At 44.6% G+C, this 27,997-nt stretch overlaps 2 protein-coding genes across 2 annotated transcripts; both read right to left on the bottom strand.

The window, feature by feature from the left end:
- Positions 1 to 3,568: 3,568 nt before the first annotated feature.
- On the bottom strand, positions 3,569 to 11,532 carry ANKRD23 (ankyrin repeat domain 23). Its single transcript, XM_045827019.1, has 9 exons — positions 11,482 to 11,532; positions 10,134 to 10,280; positions 9,867 to 9,995; positions 9,072 to 9,197; positions 8,294 to 8,392; positions 8,112 to 8,210; positions 7,900 to 7,998; positions 7,443 to 7,541; positions 3,569 to 7,349 (listed from the first exon to the last, which is right to left on the bottom strand). Exons 1-9 carry the CDS (start codon positions 11,506 to 11,508, stop codon positions 7,254 to 7,256), a joined length of 921 nt encoding a protein of 306 aa, XP_045682975.1. The 5' UTR covers positions 11,509 to 11,532; the 3' UTR covers positions 3,569 to 7,253.
- A 2,109-nt stretch (positions 11,533 to 13,641) lies between these two features.
- Positions 13,642 to 27,928, bottom strand: ANKRD39 (ankyrin repeat domain 39). Its single transcript, XM_045828111.1, has 4 exons — positions 27,797 to 27,928; positions 21,503 to 21,606; positions 20,463 to 20,666; positions 13,642 to 14,500 (listed from the first exon to the last, which is right to left on the bottom strand). Exons 1-4 carry the CDS (start codon positions 27,882 to 27,884, stop codon positions 14,357 to 14,359), a joined length of 540 nt encoding a protein of 179 aa, XP_045684067.1. The 5' UTR covers positions 27,885 to 27,928; the 3' UTR covers positions 13,642 to 14,356.
- Positions 27,929 to 27,997: the final 69 nt, after the last annotated feature.

Raw genomic sequence — 27,997 nt, forward strand, 5'->3', positions numbered from 1 at the left:
ACCATCTGGTCCTGGGCTTTATTTTGGGAAGTTTTTCTTTTTTTCCATTTCTTATAGGTTATCGAATTTGCTAGCATATAGCCTTTCATAGTATTCTTGTGCAATCCTTTATTTCTATCATGTCCATTGTAACTGCTCTTTCATTTCTGATTTTATTGAGTCTCATTTTTCCTTAGTGAGTCAAGCCAGATATTTATCAATTTTACTCTATTTTTCTTTGTTCTCCATTTCATTTATTTTTGCTCTAATTTTTATTTCCTCTCTTCTACTGACTTTTGGCTTTATTTGTTCTTTTTCTAGTTCCTTAAGGTGTAATGTTAGGTTATTTGAGATTTTTCTTGTTTCTTGAGATAGGCCTGCAATGCTGTAAACTTCCCTTTTAGTATGGCTTTGCTGCATACCCAAAATTTTGGTGAGTTGTCATTTTCATTTGTCTCAATCTTTTTTTTTTTAAATTTTTTATTTCATTTTTATCTCTTTTTTTAGAGAGGAAAGGAGAGAGGGAGAAACACTGATGCCAGAGAGAAATATCAATTGCTCACCTTCTCATACATGTCCCAATCAGGGATCAAACCCGCAACTTGGGTGTGTGCCCTGATGGGAATCTAACCTGTAACCCTTCAGTCTATGTGACGATGCTCCAACCAACTGAGCCACACCGGCCAGGACTCTCAGTGTATCTTTTGATCTTTTTTATTTCCTCTTTGACCCAGTCATGGTTCTGTAGTATGTTGTGTAATCTCCACATATATGTGTTTTTTTTCCAGGTTTCTTGTAGTTATTTTCCAATGTTATACTGTTATGATTGAGAAATATGCTTGGTATGATTTCAGTATTCTTAAATATTATTGAGACTAGTTTGGTACCCCAGCATATGGTCTGTCCTTGAGAATGTTCTGAGTACACCTGAGATGAATGTATATTCTGCCATTTTGGTATGGAAAGTTCTATAAATAGTGGTTATATTCATTTGGCCTAATGTTTCATTTAAAGCTGCTGTTTTTTACTGACTTCCTGTTTGGATGATCAATCCATTATGTCAGTGGGGTATTCATAAGATCCCCTACTGTAATTATGTTTTTGTCAGGTTCTCCCCTAGGTCTGTTAGCATTGCTTTATATATTTTGGTGCTTCCTGGCTGGGTGCATATATGTTGATAAGTGTTATGCTTGATGAATTATCCCCTTTATCATTATGTCTGTCTGTCTTCGGTCTCTTATTACCTCTGTTGTCCTGAAATCTATTTTGTTTTACCCTGGCTGGTGTCACTCAGTGGATTGGGCACTAGCCTTCGAGCCAAAAGGTCACCAGTTTGATTCCCAGTCAGGGCACATGCCTGGGTTGTAGGCCAGGTCCCCAGCAGGGGGCGTGCAAGAGGCAACCGCACAATGATATTTTTCTCCCTCTCTTTCTCCCTTCCTTCTCCCCTCTCTAAAAATAAATAAATAAAATCTTTATATAAAAAATATATTTTGTTTCATATAAATACAGCAATACCTGCTTTTCTCTTCCTGCCTTTGCTTGGATTATCATCTCTACCCCTTTACTTTGAACCTGTGTTTGTCTTTGTAGCTGAGATGTGTCTCCTGAAGGCAGCGTATAGTTTGGGTCTTGGTTTTTACTCCATCTTTTACTCTTTGCCTTTTTAAAAGCCTTTTTAAAAGAAAGATTAGTTCATTCATTCATCCATTCATTTATAGAGAGAGGGGAAGGGGAGGAGACAGAGGAAGAGAAATATCAATGTGCGAGAAATATTGATGTGTGAAATATCGATTGCTTGGTTGCCTTTCATGTGCCCTCAACTGGGGACCCAGCCTGCAATCCAGGCATGCTCCCTGACTGGGAATTCAGAATTAAACCAGTGACCTTTTTGTCTGTGGGACAGTGCCCATCCCATTGAGCCACAGCAGTCAGGGCTAGTCTGTGCCTTTTTATTGGTGAGTTTAGTGCATTTACGTTTACATATTGATAGATAAGGACTTAACTAATGCCACTTTATCTTTTTCTTTTCTGATTGCTCTGTATCTCCATCATTTGTTTCTGTCTGCTGGTGTTTCCGTCTGCTATTTTAGATTGGTGGTTTTCTATGATTTTTTTCCCCTTAATTTTCTCTTTTATATTACATGTTTCAGCTTTAGATTTGTTTTATGTTTATGTAAAATAAAGTTTCATACATATAATAGTTTTTTCCTCTGATTGCGTCTTCATTCACCTGTGCAAGTTAAGTCACCCCCCCCCTTATGTTTCTGTTGTCACAAAGAAGCCCTTTTTATGCTGTGTTTCTTTCCAAATTGCAGAACTTAACTTAAAGTCTTTAAAATGCTCTTTCCCCTTTACCTTTGTTATTGTTTATGCCCTATTCTAAAACAGAGTTGCAATTTCCTGCTTCGATCTGTCCATTTTTCTCCTTCAAAGTTTTTTTAAAATTGACTGATTTTAGAGAGGAAGGGAGAAGAACATCAATTTGTTGTTCTGCTTATTTTATGCATTCATTGGCTAACTGTCATAAGTGCTCTGACCAGGGATCAAACCCACAGCCTTACGTATCAGGACAATGCTCTAACCAACTGAGTGAGCTACCTAGCCAGGACTCAAACATTTTAATATACTTTTATCTTTTTGTTTCAGGTAGAAGAGCTTCTTTAAACATTTCCTGCAGTGCAGGTCTTGTGGTGGTAAATTTCCTTAGCTTTTGTTTGTCTGAAAAAGCCTTCATTTTTTCTTCATATCTGAAGGTTAACTTTGCTGGTTGGTAGTTTCTCTCTTAAAATATTTTAAATATTTCACTCTACTCTCTCCTGGCTTGTAAGGTTTCTGCTAAAAATCCCAGGGATAATCGATAATAGGGTTTTCTTTGTACGTTACAATCTTTTTGCCCCTGGCTTCTGTGAGAATTCCTTGTCAATAAGTTTTTTGACAATTTTAATATAATGTGTCCTAGAGGTTGACTTAATTAGGTGTTCAGTTAGCAACTGCTGCTTTTTTTCCCTGTTTATATGAAATTCTAGAGGAGCTATAAAAGTTATTCTAGAAGAGGCCAAAGCAACCTATAGTGACAGAAGTAAGACCAGCCTGGGCCTCAGGGCTGGTGGCTGCAAAGGGACATGGGAGAGCATTTTGGAAGATGTCCTGTATTTTGACTGTGGTTGTACTTACACAGGTATATACATTTGTCAGAACCAACGGAAATGTGCTCCGAAAGTGGGTGCATTTTTACCATATGCAGTTTATACCTCAAAGCAGGGCAGCCAGGACAGAATATTCACATTAGAGATAATGTGAGCTCTGTTAGCTTCTTGAATTTAAGGGTTCAGCTCTTTCCATAGGTTTGTTAAGTTCTTATTAATTATTTATTTGATAAGCTCTCTGTCCCCTTCTCTTCTGTCTGCTGGCACACCCATTATCTTTGTTTCTCTTTCTCAGAGTCAGGTGGTTCTCATAGAGATCTTCCCTTTTCTTTAAACTCACAGTTCATTCTTCCCCCTGAGCTGTTTGTTTCTAGATTTCTTTCTTTGAGCTCCTAATTGTGTGTTCCATCTGGCCTGCTGTTTCCAGTGCTTTCTAATTCATTCTTCCACTCATTTGAGTTCTTCAGTTCCAGAATCTGTCTGGTAAGGTTCTTCTTTTGTTTATTAATTCTATTCCTTAGCTCATCGAACTGCCTTACTGAGTTTTTTCCATAACTACAGTCTTGAATTCTCTTAAATCAGTCTTCTGTGTCTTGGAGTTTGGTTTCTGGAGACTTTCTTTCTGAGCTTCCTTGTTACCTTGGTTATTCATGGTGCTTGATAGATTGTTTCTCTGCCTGGGCACCTGATGTAGTGAACTCTTCTTTTTTCGGTAACTGTTTTGCTCATTCCTCAGATTGAAATATACAAGGTCTTTCTTTTCTATACCAGCAGATGGTGCTATAGTGCAAGTTTTGTTTCATTTTACCAGGTCTGCTGGTACCTCTGGGATTTCCTGGGGCAGTGTTGCCTCAGTTGTAGAAAATGCCCTGTATTTCCCAAGGAGGTTGGTGTCCGGGCCATCTCATTCTCAGAGTACCATCCCTGTGGTGGGATGTGGCAGACAGTGGGATTCCGGGCCTGTGAGTTTCTAGTCCCACCTTTTTGTAATTGGAGGCTGCCAACCATGCTGGGTTATTTTAGATGTCTCCATACCAGGTTCTACCAGGATGGGTAGGTTGGGGGTGTTGGGTCCACAAGTCTTCAGATTTGCCTTCTTGCTAGTAATGGTGGCCACCAATCTGATGCTGCCACAACACCACTGTGCTGTGTTGCAGCCCAGTTTAGGTGCAGTTGGAGCCTGCTACTGAGACAGGAATATTGCAGGTTTAGCTGCAATAGTGCTATCCCCTCAAGCTGGAATGTGGCTTCTGTCGCCTGCTGTTGTGTGAGAGGTGCAGCCTGACAACTTCCTTCCATTGCGTCAGCTGGGGCCATGGTGGGCACCAGACTGCAACTGCAGCCCCATCTCTCCTTCCCCGTCCTGCCTCTGCTTGCTGCAATGCTACCTTTGGAGGGCTTGATGTGCAGGTCTCACATGTGTTTGTGTGTTGAATTATAGTTGTCTGACTTGCAACTGTATGGTGTGGGTATCACTCCTTTTTTTAGCCTGTAGGTCTCAAGCTGCTCCAGCACCTTTATCTTTTTTCCATTGAATTAACTTTTGTATCTTTGTCGAAAAGTCATTTGGGTATATTTGTGTCCATTTCTGAATTGTACTTTCTGTTCTCTTGGTGTTTCCCTCCATCAGTTCCACACTGTCGCAATTACTGTAGCTGTACACAGACACACTCCATTTTATTGCACTCCCCTTTCTTCATTCCACAGGTGTAGCATGGCTTGCAAATGGCAGGCAAGGCCCTCCACCAGCAAAAAGATTACAACTCACTTTATTGTAGTGGTTTGCAACTGAACCTACGATATCTCCAAGATGCCTGTAGTGAGTTTTGAAATCCAGTAGACTCATTCTTCCCACTTTATTCTTTCTCAAAATTAAGCTATAAGTTTAACAATAATCTTATCTAGCTCTACAAAAAATCTTAACTGGAATTTTGGCAGGAACTGTGTATCAGTTTGGGGGAGAATTGATATCTTTGCTATGTTGCATCTTCCAAACCATGAATTTGGTAAGTCTCCATTTATTTAAATCTTGTTTGATTTAATTCACCAGTGTTTTGTAGTTTTCAACATACAAGTCCTTACATGTTTTGTTAGATTTATGCCTAAACATTTTCGTTTCAGAAGCAATTGTAAATGGTACTGTTCTTAATTGCGGTGTTCACCTGGTCATTGCTAATAATGTAGAAACAGGTTTTTGTGTGTTTATTTTTTACCCTGAGATCTTGCTAAACTCTCATATTCCAGGTGGTTTTTTGTAGATACCTTAGGATTCCTACATAGACAGATGTCACCTGTATGACCATACCGACACCTGGGTTCCAACCCAGGAACTTGGATCCAGTTGTCTGGATATTAGGACTTCAAAAATTTCCCTTGTGACTCTAATAAGCAGCGAAGGCTGAGAACCACTGCTCTTTGAATCTATCAGCGAGCAAAGATGCCTTGAGCGCGAGGGTCAAGTACCCTGGCTGCCCCCTCTGCACTAGGGGACTCTCTTGCTGTCGGGCAGTATGGTTAACTGGCTTGCGCTTGGCTGCTGAGGAAGACAAGGCTGTGGGCCTAATGGCCTGGTCCCTTCTAACCCGGAACACGCAAGTAGGGTGAGCGATAACCAACCAGTTTTAATGAACACAAAGTACTGATGCGTATAAAAAGGTATTTTTGTCTGTCACTTAAGTATCCCCATTTTCTAGGTGGGGAGTTGTCTTCTCCATGGGCCAGAGTACCCATTTCTCCCATGACCTCAGCATCTGGGTGCATGGTGGCTCCGTCCACACAGGGCAGCAGCTGCCCGTGGGAAGGGAAGATGTGGGGCTGTCGTCAGCTTTTTCACACAGTAAGAATAGGCTTATTCTTGGCCTGAGAAGGCCCCCGACGTTAGGCAAAAAATTACTGCCGTCGAACGGATGTCTGTCCTGGTGCTTACGTATGTGAGGTAGGCTAAATCTTCATTCTGCAGCCTGTCCCTCGGCCTATAGCTCTCAGTTAGGTCTGAGTTCTATAAGGTTCATTCTCTGGCATTTAAGGACCCAGCCCTGCCAGGAGCACGTCTGCACCAGCACAACTTGAAGTATGAAGGACAGTGAAAGAGGAGGAGCCTCTAGGAGAACATGTTCCATGTGGGGTCATAAATGTGCCTTCCAGTTAGCAGTGGGAGGGCAGGAGCAGGTGAGCTCCTCTGCCCCCCTTCACAGTGGAGCTCAGCCCCTCTGTGTCCTGCCTCGGCAGCTGCAGAAGACAACAGCCCCAGGGTACAGGCAGGAGCTCAAGCACCAGTACCAGGGTGGAGTTAGTACCTGGGGTAAAGTAGGGTTACGGGCCACTGCCCCAAAAACTGAGTGGGCCGCAGGCAACCCCAGCACCCCAGTCACTTCACTTTACCAGAGCAGCTCCTGGCTGGCCAAGTAGAGAACGGTGGGCAGGCCTGACCGAAGCCTTCAGACAGTGGGCAGGGGATTCTCTATAAAGTATGGCTCCAGTTCTCAGTCTTAGGGTTTCTGTGGAAACCAGGTTGGTACTGGACTTATACTGTGAGGCCCCAGACCTGCTGGGCAACCCCTCCAGACCCAACACCAGAGTCCCTAAGAGCAAATGGGTCTAGAGCCATTCCCAACACCATCAGGGTTTCTGGTGACAGCAGTGGAGTTGCTGAGAAACCTCTGCCCAATGGCACTGGCCAATTGCAGAAATGCCTGCCATCTCTGGCCTGGAGGGCAGCTGCTAGCCATGCTGAGTCACCACCTGGCAGGAAACACCCTGGTGGAGGTTGGGGCATAAGCAGTCCCCTAGGTGGAGGCTCATTGGACACTGGGGAAGACTAGTACCAACCCTGGGGACCCTGAGGTGTAGGACACCTTGGCTTTTGCTTCATCCTCTCTGCTGTCCCTTGTCTGGACCCACCTTGCTTTCTTCCTGCTCACCCAGGGTTCTACTCCAGTTCTTCCTAGCTTGTGCCCCGGCAGGGAGCAGCTCATCCCTGAGACTCGAAGCCAGAGAGGCTGTTTCATCCACCTGCCCTGGAGGCCTGAGGAATCAGGACTGAAGTCAAAACCACAGACAGGTGTGAGGATAGGAGGAGAAAGGGATGGAATGGTGGCTGTGAGGGGCCCTGCGGGTCTGCTGTCATCAGCATCGTGTGCGGAGATGCCCGACGTGGGCCTGCAGAGCCTCGCGGATGCCTCGTTGCCAGTCTCGGGCCAGCTGCACTGGGGTCACTGAAGCCTGAGGACAAGGTTGCTGGGTCAGTCCTTTCGGGTGCTCTGCCCAGCCACCCTCCTAGGTGCACAGTCAGGTCTGGGGCCTGCTGGGACTCACCTGGTTCTGCATGCCCAGCTGGGCTCCATAGAGCAGCAGTACCTTCATGGCTCTGTAGTGGCCGTGCCGCACGGCCTCGTGTAGAGCTGTGTCCCCTTCCTTCCAAGAAAGGAAATGTTGGTGCTCTGCCTCCTGGGAGCATGCCCACGCTTGTCCCAGCTCCCTCTTCTTCCCTCACAGGTATGCATCTCCTAAACTCTAAGGGTCCCCATGGCACGTGCAACCAGGGGAGCAGTGGAAGCAGCAGCTCATCCCAGGCTGACCTCTGCCCCAAGGCCCCATTTCTCTGACTTCCTGGTGAGCTAAGGCAGCCCCGCTTAGGCTCTCTCCTGTTGAAGGGATGTCATCCTCTTAACCTCCCCAGCCATGGGAAGGGTTGGGTTGGCAGGTGCTGTCCCTGAGCTCAGGTGCCCTCAGTCACTGTCCCCCACTGGAGCTGCCTCAAATAAGTGCCCACCTTGTCCTGTGCGTCAATGTGGGCTCCACATGCGATGAGGTGCTCCAGGCACTCACAGTGCCCTGTGCGCACAGTCACGTGCAGGGGGGTGCTCCAGATCTAAGGGTGTGAGTGAGAAAGTGTCCGAAGGGCTGTATTTCCTCCAGGAACAACATTGTCCTGTGACTGCGCACCTGCTCCTGACAGGCCGCCCCACTGGGGTGTGCCCTCACCTTGTCCCGGGCATTGACCTGGGCTCCGTGGTTAAGCAGCTGTTTGAGGATGTCCAGGTGTCCTCCGCGGCAGGCCCAGAACACAGGCGTCCTGTCCAGCTGCAAAACAAAAGCACAAACCCTGTGACACTGTATGCCAGGTAGCGCCTCTACTTGGAGAGTGGGCCTTCCCTGCTGCTCACCAAGTCGCGAGTGTCCACAGTGGCCCCTGCCTCCAACAGCTTGTTCACCAGCTGGCTGTGACCCTTCAGGCAAGCCCAGTGCAGGGCTGTGCGGTGGAGCTGGAGGGTGGAGATGGGGGGCAGGGGTTAGCATGTTTTGCAGTGTATAATGTGCACCCACATTTTTGGCCTTGACTTTCAGGAAACCATTTTATTTTAATTTTTTAAGCTTTTCTTTTTAGAGAGAGGGAGAGAAACAGTGTGTGGTTGCCCCTGGAGCGCCCCCACTGAGGACGGAGCCCACAATACAGGCATGTGTGTTCTGAAGCAAACCAGTGACCCCCTGGTTCTCAGGCCAGTGCTCAGTCCATTGAGCCACATCAGCCAGGGCTAAGTTTTTAATTATTTTGAGATATTTGTTTTTGGTATTATAAAGGAATTTTAGCATTTATTTTTTAACATGTTATGGTACAGAAGTTTTATATAACAAATAATTACAAAACAAAAACATACAAGGTATTTCAGGTTATCTTTCCCTCCAAATGTTGGGCAAAAAAGGGTGCATTATGCACTGCAAAATACAGTAAGTAGGTGGAACATGGCCACCACTAGAGGTCCCACCCCTAATCCTGTTCCCAGAGCTGGCAACCTGAACAGAGCTGTCTGTTCCCGAATCTCGCAAAGGGCCCCTTCCTCTGGCTCAGCAGGCACCAGGGATTTGTGTCCTGTAACACAGGAAAGCACCCCAAAGACCCCTGCAGCTGCTGAGCTGCTCTCTGATTTGCTCCACCCTCGCTACCTTGTCATGGGCATCAGGGTCCCCTCCATCTGTCAGGTACTTGTCAATCAGGGCTTCCTGGTTCTCAGCAGCTGCCTTCAGGAACATCTCCAAGTCCACGGGCTCCAGCTGGGGCTGGGGCTGGGGCTGGAAAAGTTAAGGACAAGAGCAAATCCACAAATGGTAGGCCTCAGGACATCACCACTTCACTAAGTCACACCAGGTGGCCCCCACAGAGACACTGTCAGCTTGTACAAATAATAGGATTTTTAAAAACCCCATGAGATTCTGGCTAAATAGCTGTTTGGGTGAGGGGAATTAGGGGTTCATTTGTGTCCCCCAAGTTCATATGTTGAAGTCCTGGCCTCCAGATCTTCAGAATGTGACCTTAATTGGAAACAGTGTCATTGCAGCTGTAGTTAAGATGTTATACTGGAGCAGAGTGGGCCCTAATCCAGTGTAACTGGTGTCCTTACAAAAAAGGGACATTTGGAATCAGAGACATGCACCCAGGGAGAGTGCCGTGTGAGCATGAGACAGAGACTGGGATGATGTGTCCACAAGCAAGGGAACACCAAGCTTTGCCACCAGCCCACAGGAACTTGGACAGGCCTGGACAGACTCCCTCCCAGCTCCAAAAGGAGCCCATCTTGCTGACAACAAGACTGCGGACTTGCAGCCTCCAGAATTGTTTAAGCCCCAGTAGCCCCAGCAACTGAACACAGGGTGGGGGGCTCCAGAATGGACTGTCCAGCTCATCAGTTGCTGCTGTGCAGGTGTGGCCCAAGCCCCCCCACTACCCAGCATCTCACCCACCTTAACCACAGACTCAGGTGCCCTGGGGGGGACTCTACGTTTCAGTCGATTTTCTCTTCGTCTTTGAACCAAGTTTTCCAAGTCAGCCAGATTCTCCAGTTTAAGTCTGGAACTCGTAAATCTCTCCAGCTGGGGCAAAAGACAAAAGACCAGGCTAGCCATCAGCCACAGGTGCTGGGGCCTTAGGGCCAGGCTTGCTCTAAGCCCCATCTTTTCTGCCCAGAGCAGAACCACCAGCTGCTCTGGCTGCCACCCTGCATCACTCACTCTCCTCCTCTTCTCTTCTCCCAGTTTCTGCCTCTCCTGGGCCACGACCTCACGGGGTCCCAGCCTCCAGTTGCCCGGCCACACTCCAGGATCAGGAACTTCATGTCCATGTCCCAACACCTTCCTTTTCTCTCTTTCTCCACTTACCTGTGGGAACAGGGTAAGGATAAAGAAGAAAATTACAAGTTCTTGGAGAACCTAGCTATGTAGTGGGGGTCCTGACAAGAGCTGACCAACACAGGCCAGTGTCCTGGTCTGAGGGCTGGCCTGGCCCTTCTCAAAGCTCCCGGAGCCAGGGTTGCTGCTGGCTCTCACCAGCAACCACCCACCCTGTCCTGTCAGCAAGGGCGTAGGGTTGGGGGTGGTGACCCCACACCTATTTTTACTCCTGGGCACATGACACCTCGGCTTCCCTTAGGGGTTGCTGCCCTTACATTCCTACCAGATCACGCCACACTGCCACCTGACCCCAGTCTTGGAGGGACAGAGGAGATGCTGCCTGGGTAGTCTGAATTTCTGGGTTCAAATCTTGGCTCTTCACAGAGCTGCCTCTTCATCAGCAAAATGGTGTCAAACTAGCACTTAGCTCACATTGCTGTGCTGGGGCCGAGCCCAACGCCTGATGCTATGCCTGGCCTGTCCTTCCAGACACCCCCGCCCCGCCCCAGCCCAGGGCATTTGCAGCTGGGAGCACCAAGGAAGGAACATGCTGAGGGGACTAAAAGGTTGGAATGACAGGATGTCAGGGCCTGGGTCTTTCTTTCAAAGCAAAGTCTGGCAAGCCAACACTCCTTGGGCCCTGCAGCCACTCCTGCAGAGGCTGTACCAGGCTGGGGCCCACTGGGTCCTGTAACATCCTGGGCCTCCTATGTCCCGCCTCACCAAAACACAACCCCAAGTGTCACCAGTGTTCCTTTGTCTCTCAGTGTCCAGGGAACTGGAGTGCTGTCCTCCCTCCCCTACCAAGGCATCCAGACTCTCAGGCCATTTCCAGAGCAATTGCAATCCTGACAGTTGAGCTAAACCAAGGCCCAACTACAGTCACATTTTCCAAGGGAGCCTGTCCTTTCCTGCTCCTTTAGCCATCACAGCCCAGGGCAGAGCTTACTAAATTCCAGAATTTTCATGTCACCGTCACCCAACATTTTGCACCATCAGTTTCCCTCTGTTGCTCCCTAAGCCCACCCTCGCCACCTCCATGAGAACCAGCAGACAAATGAGAAGTTTCTGCTCCAAAAACCTGATCCTCAGACCACAGAAGCAGCTGCCTTCCCTCCTCGTTTTGCTGAGTCAGTCTGGGGGTCCCAGATGACTGCCTGACCTTCTGCCCCTCTTCCCACATCCTTACCAACTGCTGGACACTGACGACGTCCATGGTCCCCCCCTTCCCGCTCTCCAACCCCCAGTGAAAAGAGCTGTGAGCCCTTTTATAGATGAGCTGTCTCCTGGCAGCAGGCAGGGCAGGGAGGCTTGCACCTGGGCCAGATGACTCTGTGGCTCTGTAATTCCCACCAAAATACCAGCGTGGCCCACAGCCACACAGGCAGGAGGAGCGGCTGTTCTGAACTGAATCGGGTGTATCCTCGGACCTATACTGCGCCTGCGCCATCCCCCACACCTGCTCCTGAGTAATTCTACCATAGACACGTATTCTGGGGTGCCTGGGCCCCTAGCCCAGATGCAGGGGGGGATGGTTCCTACTTTCCTAAGTTCAGATACCACTTAAGAAGAAGTCAGATGTGAGCCTCCACATTGCTGTGGGTCTGGCCACCAGAGACCCTGAAAGGCCCAGCCCAAGTGTCCTAGTGAAAGCAGCCAGAACCCTAGAGGACCCGGGAAGGATGGGCCCCGGAGGCTGCCTTCTGCTTCAGGAACCCTCATGGCACTGACAGGGAGAGACCAGGCTTCAAGGGATTTTCCAGCTCCCAGCAATTGTCAAGGCTGCCCCCACTTCTCCCTCACTATTCTGAGGGCCAGCATCTTTAATTACACCATCAGGGGCCAAGTCCAGCCTGTCATTGGCACCTTGGCCCTCAAAGATCCATCTAGGCCCTGCATTCAGGTTCCTACGATGCTCTCCTGGCATGGGCTATGCCTTTCCATGGGGAAGGAGAAACTGACATCTGCTCCGGGCTCAAATACACAATGTCAACCATTAATCCAGTCACAAAGCAACCTGTCACAAGCCCCAAAGTCAAACTTCCTAAGCGTCCCTAGGGTGCCAGCATGCCCTTCAACCAGCTGTGCCTTGAACTATGCCTTAACCTTTGAAAGGAAATCTGATAGCCAGTAAATAAGACTCCAGAGTGGGAGCAACATGAGCAGAGATGACCAAAAGAGAGGGAGGGGAAATGTGGGTCAAGGACAGCCCAAGGCCCTGAAGGGTTGTCAGTGGCCCCACCCATGGCTGGCTGGCTAATTTGTTAGTTCTTGCCAGTTCTGAGACCAGAGTTTTTAAAAGAAACTCTATTTATGCTTCAGGGTATCCTGTCAAAGGTGATTTCTTGCCTTTCCCTATGAAGAAGGAAAGGGTTTCTTAGCCCCAAGTGAAGGGAACAGACAAGAGAAAGTCAGACTGGCTCTGGGCTGCACTGCCAGCCACACCAATCATGCTCCTCTCCCTCAGCAGTACCCGCTGGGCTTCATCTGAAACTTGGCCAAAAGCATGTTTCTTCCACATGAAACAAGCTGGCATTAACTCTGACTTACAATAAAATTACTCCTTGTAAAAAATCCACACATAATGAATAAGGCCCAAGAAGACCCCCTTCACTTATAAGCACTCTCAGCACAGTGGCCCTGGGGAGCCACGGTTCCGTTTGCTACATTCCCTCCTGACTTTGTTCCTGTGATTTTGTGGAAGTGCACATTTCTACAGACATGTTTTAGGATGCATCACACTGTGGTCACAGCTCAGCACGTTTCCCACATCAGCATATACCATCCCGTTGCATTGCATTCAAATCATACGTGGACCAGAAGGTCACCATCTCCTTACCAGGGAGAACCCTGGTTTCCCTCCTTCCTTCCTTCCTTCCTTCCTTCTTTTTCTTTCCTTCCTTCCTTTCTTTCCTTCCGTCCTCCTTTCCTTCCTTCCTTCTTTCCTTCTTTCTCTTTCCTTCTTTCTTTTTCTTTTCTTTCTTTTCCTTTCCTTCCTTTCCTTTCCTTTCCATTCTTCCTTCCTTCCTTCCTTCCTTTCCTTTCTTTCTTTTTTTGTTTTTAACATTACACCCCAGGCCCTAATGTGCATCTTTGTAAATGCCTCTGTAGATAAGTGTCTTTGTAGATGCTTAAACAGATGAATGTTTGTCTAAGTAGCTACAGAGAAATCGAATTATTGGCTATGTTCATTTAAATGTTAGCAACCATGGCCAAATTGCCATCTACGGTGACTGTGCCAGTTTCCGTGAACAGATACCGACAAAAACAAATGACAGTATGAAAGGAAAAAATATAGACATATAAAATATGCAATCAATATCCAGAATACATAAACAATTCCTGTGAGTCAATAAAAAAGAGAAAAATTTAATGGGCAAAGGATATGGACAAGTTCACAAAAGACAGGTGTCTACCTCATTAGTACTCAGCAATTCAAAATGAAACAATACTTTTAAATCTATCAGATTATTAAAATGAATGAGATTAAGGTATAAAAACATGCTGATCAGGTTTTGAGGAAGTGGGTGTTCTAATATGTTGCTCGCAGCAGGCCAGGAGCTCTCTCCAGTGTTCCCCATGCACTCAGGCATCTAACCTCCAGTGACTTTGAGAGGGGCCCCATTATAATCATTCTCACCTTATAGGTGAGGAAACAGGAACAGGTAAAGTGACTTTTACCAAGGACCTTAGGCTGGCAGAAGCTTTTAATTTGTTATATCTTCTTCCATGGTTTCTTCTAATATTTACGTAGTTTCATGTTTTTCAATTTAGGTCTTTAACCTACTTGAAATTTTGGCATGGGATGAGGTAAGACTATAACTTTATTTTTTCCAATGAGTAGATGTTTCCACATGAATTAATTTAAAATAGCATCATCTGCCCACATTTAAGCACTTGCAGCCCCCAAATCTACTCCCTCACTTCAGTGGCCAAAACTGGGCTCTTCCTGAGTCTTCAGGCCGCAGTTTCCCAACCTGCAGCATGGATGCTGACCAAAGCTGAGGCCCGGAGACCTAGTCTGTGTGTCCTCACATGGCAGCCTGAGACAGAAGGGTGGTGATTCAGCTGGCTAGGAGGTCCCGCAGGTCACTGTTGCAGGGCAGCAGGTCACATGCTAGTCGTGCCTTCCGATCCCGCACGGCCTTCAGGGCGGGGCTGTGTTGCAATAGGAGGGAGCAGATGTCCATGTGGCCCTTCTCAGCAGCCTGTGGAGAGAACAGCCTGAATCAAAAGTCACACCCTTACTGAGTCCTGCCCTTTTTTGCTCTACTTCTATTGGTCCTCACAGAAATGGAGACACTGGCTGTTTGAGCAGACTTCCCCTAATTCCTATGAAATCCCATGACTTGCATACAGATGGGTAGAAGACTCTAGCGACATTCTGGCAATTAGCTTAAGTTTTTGGTTCTTGTGTTCTTTGTTCAATGGCTGTTCTTCTTTGTCCAGGCTGTGCATTAAAGACAAGTACTGAACCTGGAGCCTCTAAGTGTCTCTTACAAACATTCCTACCACCTGCAGGTGCTGGGCACCACGAGCACAAGGGACATCAGGTGTGGACCCTGCCCTCTGGGAATTTCCAGATGAGCAGAGAAAAATGGGCCCAGGTTCCCAGCTTTCTCTTCTTCTCATTTGAGATAGATGATCCCAATCTGGATGTCAATCTCTAACCCACAGGTGGCAAACACAGGGCCCATGGGTAGAATCCAGCCCTCCACGTTGTTTTATCCCGCCCGGCACCTTGTTTCTACCGGGCGGCAGTGCCGAGCTCTCGCTTAACTATTAGGGAGTAGTTACACTTATACAGTCCTAAAGTTACATTTGGCTTTGAAGGCAACCTCAAGGCTGCTGTGGCCCGCCGTGAAAATGAGCTTGACACCACTGCTCTAACCTATCTCCGAAAAATAACAGAGTTAAGTGATTTACATAAATTATCTTATTTAACTTTCACAGTAACCATCAGAGGTGGGAACTATCATTATTCCCATTGTATATATGCAGAAAGTGAGGCTTACAAAAGTTAAGTGACCTGCCTACGGTCACAAAGCTAGTGTGGCAGCTTGGGGATTCTAAAGCAGGTCTGTCTGACCACGAAGTTTGAACTCCTAACAACTGTTATTTCACTGTATTCCCTACTCCTCCCGACAGACAAATGGATAATTATGGGAGTTTTTGAAAGGTCTCAAAATTAGTATTACTAGCAATGATTACCTCAAATTTGAATCCAAATCATTTTTAGCAGGCACTCTTGATAAATACAGACCTAGGTTCTCCATTCTGTTGCTTCAGTTCAGGCACTGGCACGTTGTGAGCAACTGTGAGGTGCATCCCAAGTAGTTTTTTTTTACCAAAAATAAACAAATAAAACCCAATGTTTGCAAGTAGTTTACTTCATTTATTTCTTTTTTAAAGTCAGGATTTTAAATTATTTTCTTTCTTTATCCTCACCCAAGGACATTTTTTCATTGGTTTTAGAGAGAGAGGAAGGGAGAGAGAGCACGAGAGACTGATGGGAGAGAGAAACATGACTGGGGCCCCTCTCGTACGCATGCCAACCAGGGGACAAACCTGCAACCTGGGCATGTGCCCTGACAGGGAATCGGACCCCCGACCTTTCAGTCTATAGGACGACACTCCAACCAACTAAGCCACACTGACCAGGGAGCAAGTAGTTAATTTTTTAAAGAAAGAATGAGAGGTCGAAGATGGCGGTGGCCTAGGAAGATGTTGAGCTCGCCCCCCGCCCCCAATAAGTGCACTGAAGTATATGCCCACATATAGAGAGAACAATTCCTCCTAAGATGCAACTGAGGGCAATTGAGTAGCTTTTGCATAACAAATGACAGAGTGAAACTGTCCAAAAGAGAGCTGAGGAACCATGGAAGCCCTCCAAGATCTGTGGGAACTTTCTGGGGTCGGAGTGCCACTGTGTGCATTCCCCTCCACCTCCATAGTGCAGGCAGGAGCTCTATCCAGATACTCTGGCCTACATGGAACATCACCACAGTATGTTCCCAACCACATCACCCAGAGCCCATTTCAGCTCTGCACCAAGGGAGCGAACAGGACCAACAGGGCATTACCACAGGCACCTGGGCTCCCCATCTGAAGCTGCTTTAGCCTGGCAGGTCAGTGCCTGGGGTATTAGAAGCACTTGTCTGGTTCTAATGGCCTGTTAAAAACACCCAGCACACACAACCTACACAGAGGTCGCTTCAACATAAGGCCACTTTTTCAAACTGGACAAGATACCTATTATGTCTAATTATATAAATTAGAATGTCAAACAAAATGAGAACATGAAGGAATATCTCTTAAGTGATGGAACAAGAAAAAATCCCAGGGGAAAAAAAACCCTAATGAAACACAATAAACAATTTACCTGATAAATCAAAGAAGTGGTTATAAGGATGCTCACCAAACTTCAGAGTAAAATAGAGGAACTTAAGGAGAATTTCAATAAAGAGAAAGAGTAATGAAGAACCAAGCAGCCCTGACTGGTGTGGCTCAGTTGGTTGGGTGTTGTTCCACAAAGTGAAATGTTGCTGGTTCAATTCCTTGTCAGGGCTCATGCAAGAGGTGGCTGATTGGTGTTTCTCTCTCACATCAATGTTTCCATCCCTCTCTTTCTCCCTCCTTTCCCCTCTCTCTAAAAATAAATAAATAAAATTTATCATTTTTAAAAAGGAAAAGAATCCAGCAGATCTGAAGAATACAATAACTGAAAGGAAAAATTCATTAGAAGTAATCAACCTCAGGTTAGCTAATACAGAAGACTGAATTGGCAACCTGGAAGCCAGACTAGTGGAAATCAACCAATCAGAACAGCAAAAAGAAAAAAAGAATGAGAAAAAATGAGAATTGTTTAAGGGACCTCTGGGAAAATGTCAAGCATGCAAACATTCACATTGCAGGGTGCCCAGGATGAGAAAGAGAGAAAGGAGCAAACTTTCCTCACCTGGGAAAGGAACACATGGTCAGGTCCAGGAAGCAGAGTTTTAGACAGAACAAATTCAAAGAGACCCACACCAGGATATATTGTAATTAAAACAGCAAAAGTTAGAGATGAAGTGATAATCTTAAAGGCAGCAAGAGGGAAACAAGCTGCATGCACAGGAAACCCCATAAGGCTATCTATCCACTGATTCTTCAGCAGAACCGTACAGGCCAGAAGGGGGCCTCAGGACATGCTGGAAGTGCAGGAGGAAAGGAACCTACAATCGAGGACACTTTGCCAGGCACGGTTATCATTCAGAGTGGAAAGAGAGAGTTTCCTGGACAAGCAAAACTTGAGGAGTTCATCATCACTAAACCAGCTTTATATGAAGTGTTAAAGGGTCTTCTTTAAGCAGGAAAGGAGAGACCAAAACCACAAACAAGGAAATATGAGAAAGGAAAAATATCTTCAGGTAAAGGCAAATATTTAATAAACAGAGCAAATCAGCCACTTGAAAAGCTACTAAGATAAACAAAAGACAAAAGCACCAACCTCAACAAAAACTGCAAGTAGTTAGAAAATACACAAAACAAAAAGATATAAAGCATGACATCAAAATGTAAAGTGTAGGGGGAAGAAGAGCAAAAATGTCCTCTTAGAATATATGAGAACTGATACACCTATAAGCTTAAAATACAGCTATATATGTAAAATAATATACATAAACTATATGGTAACCACAAACCAAAAACCTGCAAAAGGCACACAAAAAAATAAATAGAAAGGTATCCAAACAAAAGAATAAAGAAAACCAGCAAACCATAAGGGAAGTAATCAAGAGAAGAAGAAGAAAGGAATAGAAAGAAACTACAGAAACAACCATAATAACACCAAAAAGGAAATAAGTACTACTTATCAATAATGACTTTAAATGTATTAAATGCTCCAATAAAAACAAACAGGACGACTGAGTCCTCTCAGCTTAAAAGCCACGACCCATTGACATGCAGCTCACAAGAGACTCACCTGAAGTTGACAGACACATACAGACTGAAAATGAAGGGATGGAAAAAGATATTTTGCACAAATAGAAATGAAATGAAAGCTGGAGTAGCAATGCTCATATCAGACTAAATAGGCTTTAAAACAAAGAATGTAAAAAAAAGACAAGGAAGGCAAAAGACATTAATAACTATAAAAGGGTCAATTCAAGAGCAGGACAGAACCATCGTAAATATCTGCGCAGCCATCGCAGGAGCACCTCGTACATAAAGCAATTATTAATGGACATAAAGGAAGAAATATGCAGTAATACAAAAATAGTAGATTTTAATAACCCACTAACATCAATGGAGAGATAATTCTGGCAGAAAATTAAAAAGGAAATAATGGCCTTAAGTATCACATTATACCAGATTGACATAATAGACATTTTTAAAACATTTCATCCAAAAACTGCATAATACACATTTTTTCAAGTGCATGTGGAACATTCTCCAGGATAGACCACATATTATGCCACAAAACAAATCTCAGTAAATTCCAGAACATTCAAATCATATCAAGAAATCTTAAGCAACTACAATGGCATGAAACTAGGAATCAACAACAGTGAGAAGAAAACTGGAAAACACACAAATATGTGGAAACTGAGCAACATGCTGCTAAACAGGAAATCAGTAACTACCTTGAGACCACTGAAAATGAAAACATACAACTTTCCAAAATTTATGGAACATAGCAAAAGGGAGGTGTATAGCTATACAGGTTTACAAGTTTGTAAGGAGCCTCTGGGACAGCTTCAAGTGTACAAACATTAACTTCATAAGGGGTGCCAGAAGGAGAAGAGGAAGAGCAAGAAATTGGAAATCTATTTGTAAAAATAGTGAAAGAAAACTTTCCTAATTTGGTGAAGGAAATAGACATGCAAGTCCAGGAAGCAAACAGAGTCCCAAACAAGATAGATGCAAACAGGCTCACTCCAGGACACATCATAATTAAAATGCCAAAGGTTAAAGACAAAGAGAGAATCTTAATAGTAGCAAGAGAAAAGTAGTTACCTCCAGGGAAGTTCTCATAAGACTGTCAGCTGACTGCTCAAAAGAAACTTTGTAGGCTAGAAGGGATTGGCAAGAAATATTCAAAGTCATGAAAAGCAGGGACCTACAGCCTAGATTTCTCCACCCATCATTTAGAGTGGAAGGGCAGATAAAGAACTTCCCAGACCAAAAAAAAAATCTAAAGGAGTTCATCATCTCTAAAGCATTATTACATAAAATTTTAAAAGGATTTATTTAAGAAAAAGAAGATCAAAACTATGAACAATAAAATTGCAATAAATACATACGTTTCAATAATTGAATCTAAAAAAACAAACTAAGCAAAGAAGAAGAACAAAAGACAGAATCATAGAAACAGAGAGCATTTTGTGGTTTCCAGATGGAAGGGAGGTATGGGGAGATGGGTGTAGAGGTGAGGAGATTGAGAAGTACAAATGGGTAGTCATGGGGATATAAAGTACAGGAAAATATATGGAGTAGCCAAAGAAGTTATATGCATGACTCAGGGACATGAACAAAGGGGTGTGGATTGCCTAAGGGAGTGGGGAGTGCTGGGTAATGGGGGCAAAGGAGGAAAAACTGGGGCAACTCTAATAGCATAATCAATAAAATATAATTTAAAACAAAAAAAATGGGTAAAAATCATGCCTTAAGAGAGGGACCTAGAAGACTGAGACTAGGGTCGGGGGTTGAAGGGAAATTCATTTTAACAGTATACCATCTTGGACTCCTGAAATTATCTACCCCATGTAGGAATTCCTAGTCAGAAGTGTGATGAAATTATCAGTCCAGCTATAGCACGGAGAGTTGACTATGGGGATAGGCAAGAGTATGTGTTAAGATTCAGGGAACAATTAGGGAGAAAAGCACTCACACATATCACTAAAGGAAAGAAAAATAAATTAACACTACATTTAATTCCAGTTTACATGCATTGAATGAAAGGATGACACGCAAATTTGTGAATTGTTCCATATTTTTTATGTACATGCACAGAATAAATGCTGGAAAATTACACATTAATCCCAAAGTATGAAAGCGAACACTGAGAATAGAAATGATTTTTGTTTTCTACTTTATGCTTTTCCATTTTCCCCATGTTTCCTGCGGTGAATATGTTATACCTTTCATAACGACAAAGACCGGGTTTTTGAAGAGAGAGAGGAGCCATACCTTATGTAGACTGGTCATGCCATCGTCATCTACCAGCCTGGGGTTGGACCCATGTGAGAGCAGAAGCCGTGCAATCTCAGTGTGCCCACAGTAGCTGGCCCGGTGCAGGGCGGTGGCACCCCCATGTGTCTGGGCGTCACACTTGGCCCCATTTTCCAGCAGAAACTGGCATACTGCGTAGTGTCCATTGCGGCTGGCATAGTGCTGCAGGGAACAGAGACTGAGGTGAGACAGCAGAGCCAGGCAGGTGACTTGGTGGGGAGGGGTGGCATTTGGCCCCGGATCCTCCAGGGACCACCTCTATTTGCTGTGTGACCTGGGCAAATGTCTTCACGTCTGGCATCAGTTTCCTCAATCATTTCTACCTCACAGGAGAGTTAACGAAAACAAAAGTAAACAACTAATGTAAGGCACTTATCCTAATTAAAAGGTTCACATGACACTTAAAAGAGAAACCCTGCCCTGACTGATGTGGCTTAGTGAGTTGGGTGTCCTCCTGCAAAGTGAAAGGTCAACAGTTCCATTCATTCCCAGTCAGGGCACAAGCCTGGGCTGCAGGTCAGGCCCCCCAGTTGGGGGCATTCAAGAAGCAACGGATGGATATTTCTCTCTCACATCCATGTTTCCTCCCTCTCTTTATCCCTCATTTCCCCCTCTAAAAATAAATAAATAGGCCCTGGTTGGTGTGGTTCAGTGGATTGAGCGCTAGCCTGTGAATCAAAATGTTCTCAGGTTCGATTCCCAGCCAGGGCACATGCCTGGGTTGTGTGCCAGGTTCCTGGTTGGGGGTGCATGAGAGGCAACCACATATCGATGTTTCTGTCCCTTTCTTTCTCCTTCCCTTCCCCTTTCTCTAAAATTAAATAAACAAAAACTTGAAAAGTTATTAAAAAATAAAAATAAATAAATAAAATCTTAAAAAAGAGAGTGAAAGAAACCCTGCTGGGAGAGAAGGAAGGGAAAAGATAAAGACAAAGGTAAACTTCAATCCCTCTGCGATGCAGGGGTCCCCAAGCTCACCCCAAGTCCTTCCAACTCACTAGAGCGGTGTAGCCAGCCAAGTCGGGCTGGCTAGGGTCTACTGCCTTCTGGATTAAATACTTCACTCGGCCCAGGTCTCCATTAAGGGCTGCTGACCAGATTCCTGTGGAAAGACAACCAAAGTATGGAATGATGCTGAATGAGGACTTTTAATTTTTTTAAGATTTTATTTATTTATTTTTAGACAGAGAGGAAGGGAGGGAGAGAGAGAGGGAGAGAAGCATCAATGTGCGGTTGCCTCTCACACACCTCCTACTGGGGACCTAACCTGCAACCCAGGCATGTGCCCTGACTGGGAATCAAACCAGCGACCTTTTGGTTCACAGGCCTGCGCTCAATCCACTTAGCCACACCAGCCAGGGCTGAATGAAGACTTTTAATGTTTCCTTTATCTCTTGATCTTCATTTTTTCCATCCACTAAATCATAAAAAAATGGGTGCCTAGTTAATATTCATTCAACAATATTCATTAACTGAGCACTTTCAATGTGCCAAGGATTGTCCTAGGTGCAGGTGACAGCTGTGAACCAGACAAGGAGCTGTTGACCAGGGCAGGAAGACTGAGCAGACACAGAAATCCCTTCTCCTCACTTCAAACACACAAATGTTGAGTAATGTTTAACATGTTTGAGGAGCACAGAGCTCCAAGCAGCACGGAGCTTGTGGGCCTCGGCCTGCAGCCTGCGCCCCAGCCCCAGCCCCGGGGCCTAAGGGCAAGAGCTGCCCTTGGGTTCTGTGCAATGGCCCCAATCTGCCCTCTGTGTGTAAATTCACAGGGAAACATGAATGGATAACAACAGAAAATGGAACAGTGGAAACCAGAAATTTTGTACAGGAATATTTGGGAGATGTGGTTTCCTGTAGTCTGCCTGAAATTGGGACAAAATTGAACAAACAAGATGAGTTTGGTGCTTTGGAAAGTGTGAAAGCTGCTAGTGAACTCGATTCTCCTCTAACAGAAGTAACTGAAAATAATGAAGCTCCTCCAGAAAAGCCAGGACTTGTTAACAAATCGTGTTATGAAGATGGTTGACTGATCAAGATGACACTGAGTGACCTTCAGAAGTAATGAACTAATGAATGAAGCATATGAGAAATACATAAATCTATTGGAGTAGAAACAGAACCCCCCTAAATAAAGTAATATGAGATAACTTAATCTAGCATTGTTGACTTAAATTAGTGGTGGACAGAAATTTTAAAACAGTAACTTTTAGTCATACCAATGGAAAAAGAAGCTACAATAATGCTATTGGAAGAAAATATCCCTTAACTTTCTAATGATTGCAGATAATCACAATTTACATCTTTTTTTTTTACAATACCCTATGATTTTTAGGCTAGGCTATAGTTATAATATTCAGGATTCCCGAAATTACCTGTAGTGAAATCTAGTTATAAAAATTATGTATTTCAAGGATAACATTGTCATCTTAAGCTTATGTAAAATTGTAACCTGCTTACATCAGTCTCTGGATTTGGGTCAAAATACTTAATGACCTTTCCATTGGAAATAACTGGCAATGGAGAAAAGTTTTTGTTAGCTGTTACAGTGTCAGATGATGAACAATACTATCTTCATTTAGCAATATACTGAGTTTGCTGGTGCTATTTTTAAAAAAATTTTTAAAGATTTTATTTATTATTGAAGGCCACCTGGAGTGGCTGGCCAGGGCAGGCCTGTCTAAAACGTCAGAGGATGACGAGGAGCAGGAGGCACTGCCATCTCTGGATAAACCTGGCAGGTACTCCCAAGGGAACACTGTCCACCTTTATGAACTTCTGAAGAAAATGACTGGCAAACCTGAACCCAGGGTTGTTTCCTTTGGGGACAGCATGCACTCAGATATTTTCCCAGCCCATCACTATAGTAACTGGGAGACTGTCCTCATCCTGGAAGAGCTCAGAGGGGACAGGGACTGGAAGCCTGAGGAATTGGAGCCCCTAGAGAAGAAGGGGAAATATGAGGGACAGAAGGCAAAGCCTCTGTATTCATTATCTAATAATAAATGGGGCTCTTTTTTTTTATTGACTCCATTTTGGGACTGGAAAATACAGAAAACTCGTCAGTCTATACGTGGTCCTGCAAAAGAATCAGTACTTACAGCACTATTGCAATTCCAAGTATTGAAGCAATAGCAGAATTACCCCTGGACTACAAATTCACAAGGTTCTCCTCAAGCAATTCAAAAACAGCTGGCTATTATCCAGGTCCTCCACTGGTCTTAGCAAACAGCGAATCACTGACAACCAAATAACTTGATCTCTACTGAAAAATGAAGTGAAGAACCATATATGCAGCAAATGTACTGTGAAAATGTTAATTTTTTAAAAATAATACTGTAACGTGCTTTATAGGAACAAATTTTTAATGAAAAAAAGATTTTATTTATTATATTTAAAGATTTTATTTATTATTTTTAGAGAGGGAAAAGGAGGGAGAGAGGGAGAGAAGCATCAACATGTGGTTGCCTCTCACACAACCCCCACTGGGGACCTGGCCCACAACCCAGGCATGTGCCCTGACTGGGAATCGAACCAGTGACCCTTTGGTTTGCAGACTGCTGCTCAATCCACTGAGTCAGACCAGCCAGGACTGCTGGTGCTATTATTATAGAGTGAAGCAGCAGCCTTGAGGGAAAACAAAACAGTTTAATAAAACATTCAACTTCTTCATTAAAAAAATAAAATATATAGTCAAATTCAAAAGCAAGAAGAGGACACTGCCCGGTGCCAGGACAAGGTGAAAACCACAGCCAAGGTGGTGAGCCAGCACTGAGATTATAGGATCCAAAGAGTTCTCAGAACTAGACACACACCTCAGAGGCTTTGGGTCCCATGCTGGAGCAGAGTCTGGGGCAAAGACTGCAGGCCACATGCATGGCAGGGAACTCGGTAAGGCTCTGTGCACAAGGCCAGGAGCAGGCACAATATGGATAAACCAGAAGTGACAAACCTCCACTCTCCTGAGTAGCAGCAGGAAGCAAGTCGCCATGCCCGGGCCCTTTACTCTTTCAGCAAATATTTACTGAATACTTACTATGCACGTGGTACTATTCTGCATACTAAGGGTCAGCTGAGAAAAAAAAAACCTTCCCCCCCAAATTTTGGACTTATGGAGCTTATATTCTAATTAACGGAGATAGGAAAAAAATAAACACACACACAATAAGTCAGGCGGTGCTAAGTGCTATGAAGAGAAACACTACATTTTGCTGTGTATAATGTGTATTTTTTTGCCCAAGTTTTTGAGGGAAAAATAAGGATATGCATTATACATGCCATAGTACCTGAAATACCTTGTATCTGTTGTTGTGCTTTATAATTGTTACATAAAATGTCTTGTACCATACATTCGAAAATAAATGCTAAAATTCCTTTATAATACAAAAAACACAAGTATCTAGCCCTGGCTGGTGTGGCTAAGTGGATTGAGTGCTGGACTGTGAACCCAAGAGTTGCTGGTTTGATTCTCAGTCTAGGGCACGTGCCTGGGTTGCAGTAGGGGGCACCTGAGAAGCAACCACACAGCGATATTTCTCTCCCTTCCCCTCTCGAAAAAATAAGTAAAATCTTAAAAAAAAAAAACCAAGTATCTAAATATAAATAAGTAACTGAATTAAAAAATTAAAATGAAAGATTTTTTTCCTGAAAGTTTGGGCCAAAAACATGGATGCACATGATACACAGGAGCGCATAATACATGGCAAAATGTGGGTAAAGCAGAGAAGGGGTATAGGCAGTGGTCAGGGATGGCATCTCTGATAAGGTGATCTGTTCATTTGAACAGAAACCTATAGGCAATGAGAAACAGCACCATTTGAATACATGTGAGAAGACAGCAAAGGCAGAAAAAACCTATAAAATCAAATGCTCTGACCTATGCAACTTGGAGGTGTGGGACTTATATCTACCTACATTACCCTTAAAGGACAAACCCCCAATTTAAAATGTGTCAAAAAACTGATCCAGACAAGTGAACCCTATAAGGGCCAGGCAGAAGCAACTTTTAAAAATGCCTTATAAGCCCTGGCCACAGTGGCTCAGTTGGTTGGAGCAACATCCCATAGACCAAAGGATCATGGGTTTGATTCCCGGTTAGGGCACATGCCTGGGTTGCAGGTTCAGTTCCTAGTAGGGCGTGTACAGGAGGCAACTAATTGATATTTCTTTCTCACATCAATGTTTCTCTCCTTCTCTCTCTTCCTCCCTTCCCTTCTCTCTCAAATCAGTAAACATATCCTTGGGTGAGGATAAAAAATATAAATTAATTTTTTAAAAGTGCCCTATAAGAATGCTCCTGTTAGCCAGAAAAGGTTATCTGTGAGCATCTCTTACAAAAGAAGTACACCCCCTCCATTGAGCTCAAAGATTAGAAGGTGGCAAGCAAGAAGCAATCTATTGCCATGCAAGACATTCAGCAAAATGAGAAAATGCATGCTCCAAATCCTGAGCTGGTCATAATGGTATAATCTAAGACTTCAAAACATTTAATGTATTCATGGAGATAAAGGAATGGAATCCACAAATCAACAGAACATTAGGGGGAATGAGCAGGCAGATGAAACAAAAGTCAATAAATTAAAAAGTAGAATCATTAAAATAAAACAACAATACAGTTCAATAGTATTGCAGACCCAGCTGAAAGGAGAATTGACTTGGAAATCACCCAGAATAAGGAGTGGTAAAGAGAAAAATATTAGAGGTGAAGAAACACAGAAGACAGAATGTACAAAAATGTCTAATATAGGTTTCAAAAATAAAAAACACAGAAAGAAACTGGATAGAATGGGAGAGAGGAAATGTTTTAGGAGGTAACACCTGAGAATTATTCTGAAGTAAAGACAAAAATAAATTCTCAGATAAAAAACTACATTACATGCCAAGGAGGATTAATAAAGACAAATCTGGCCTGGTGAAATGACTGAACATCAAGAATAAAAAAAAGCCCCAATTGGCGTGGCTCAGTTGGTTGGGTGTCATCCTGCAAATCGAAAGGTCACTGGTTTGATTCCTGGTCAGGGTACCTGTCTCGATTCTGGGTTTGGTCCCCTGCTCGGGTATGTACAAGAGACAATCCATCAATGTCTCTCTCGCACATCAATGTTTCTCTCTCTCCCTTCTCCTCTAAGAATAAAATCTTTAAAAAAAAAGTTACAAAAAGAAAAAATTCTCACCCACTAAAGAATTATGATCTGATTACTAGCAGAATTCTTAGCAGCGGCAGGTACAAGAATGTAAAGGAATAATATTTCCAAAGGATTGAGCGAAAAAAATAACTGTCAACCTGGACTTTTATACTAGCTAAATTCTCCTTCAACTGTGTCTGTGTGTGTGTGTATGGTGGGAAAGCATGCCCACTGAAAAAAACTATTAAAGGATATATATACTTCAGGGAAAAGAAAAATGAACTCAGAAGGAAGATATGAAGAAAAAAATATCCACACAACAAAAAAGATATCCGTGTGTGCAAAATAAATGAGCAAGCAAACAAAATACAGGCACACCTTTTATTGCACTTCACTTTATTGAACCTCACAGATGTTTTGTATTTTACAAACTGAGGGGAAGACCTTCCATCAGCAAAAAGATTACAACTCGCTTTATCGAGATACTCCCTTTTGCAGTGGTCTGGAATCACACCTGCATTATCTCCGAGGTGTGCCCGTAATGTCAGATTGTAAAAATTGCTCTGATGGAAGCAAGGTGATTTGTCGGAGTAACCTGGAGGCAAAGGGGCCCTACTTTGCATAGGGCAAGATTTCTTTCTCAACAGCAGCACAACCGACAGTGTGGGCCAGATAATTGTTTTTGGTAGCAGTACTGTGCACTGTGAGCTGCATGCAAGCATCTCTGGTCTCTATCTACTAGAGGCCTGTAGCACCCTCCCAGTTGTAGCAACTGAAATGACTCTAGACATTGTCAAGGGGCAGAACTGTCCCAGCTAGTTCTCACTACTCGTGAGATCCGTTAAGGAACCGTGGGGAGAGGTGGAGGAAAGAAAGCAGGTGGGAGAAGTGTTATTTATCGGGTCCCACGGATAAATAACGCTGAGGCTCAAAAAGGTTAGTTCCCCGCACAGTGCTGCCGCCCGCACCACAGCGGCATCCCCAGCATGGGCGCACATCCCTAGGCGCCCCTCTCTGACACCCGAGAGGCCCAGCTTCCCTCCCTGAGCGCCGGTCGGTGTTTCCAGTGGCCGAGTTCGTGCCGAGATCGGACGAGCTCTTTGAGACCCAGGGCCGCCAGCTCCCGACCGCCCGGGGCTATCTCCGGCTCCGCGCCTGCCTCACCCCTCTCGAAATCCATCTCGTCCAGCGACTGCCGCACGCCTGAGTGAGAGCAGCAGAGGCCGTCAGCACAGGGACCGGGAGCCGCCATGGCCTCGCGGCACAGTCTGCCTGTAGGTAGGGCACCACCCGGCTGTCTGCGGGACTTGACCGGTTGGTGTAGGCGGACCCGACGTCCAATCAGGCACCCGACTCTCCCGCGGG

Source organism: Phyllostomus hastatus, unplaced genomic scaffold (genome assembly GCF_019186645.2).
Source record: "Phyllostomus hastatus isolate PE091 unplaced genomic scaffold, TTU_PhHast_1.1 phas_scaffold_78, whole genome shotgun sequence".
Classification (NCBI taxonomy): domain Eukaryota; kingdom Metazoa; phylum Chordata; class Mammalia; order Chiroptera; family Phyllostomidae; genus Phyllostomus; species Phyllostomus hastatus.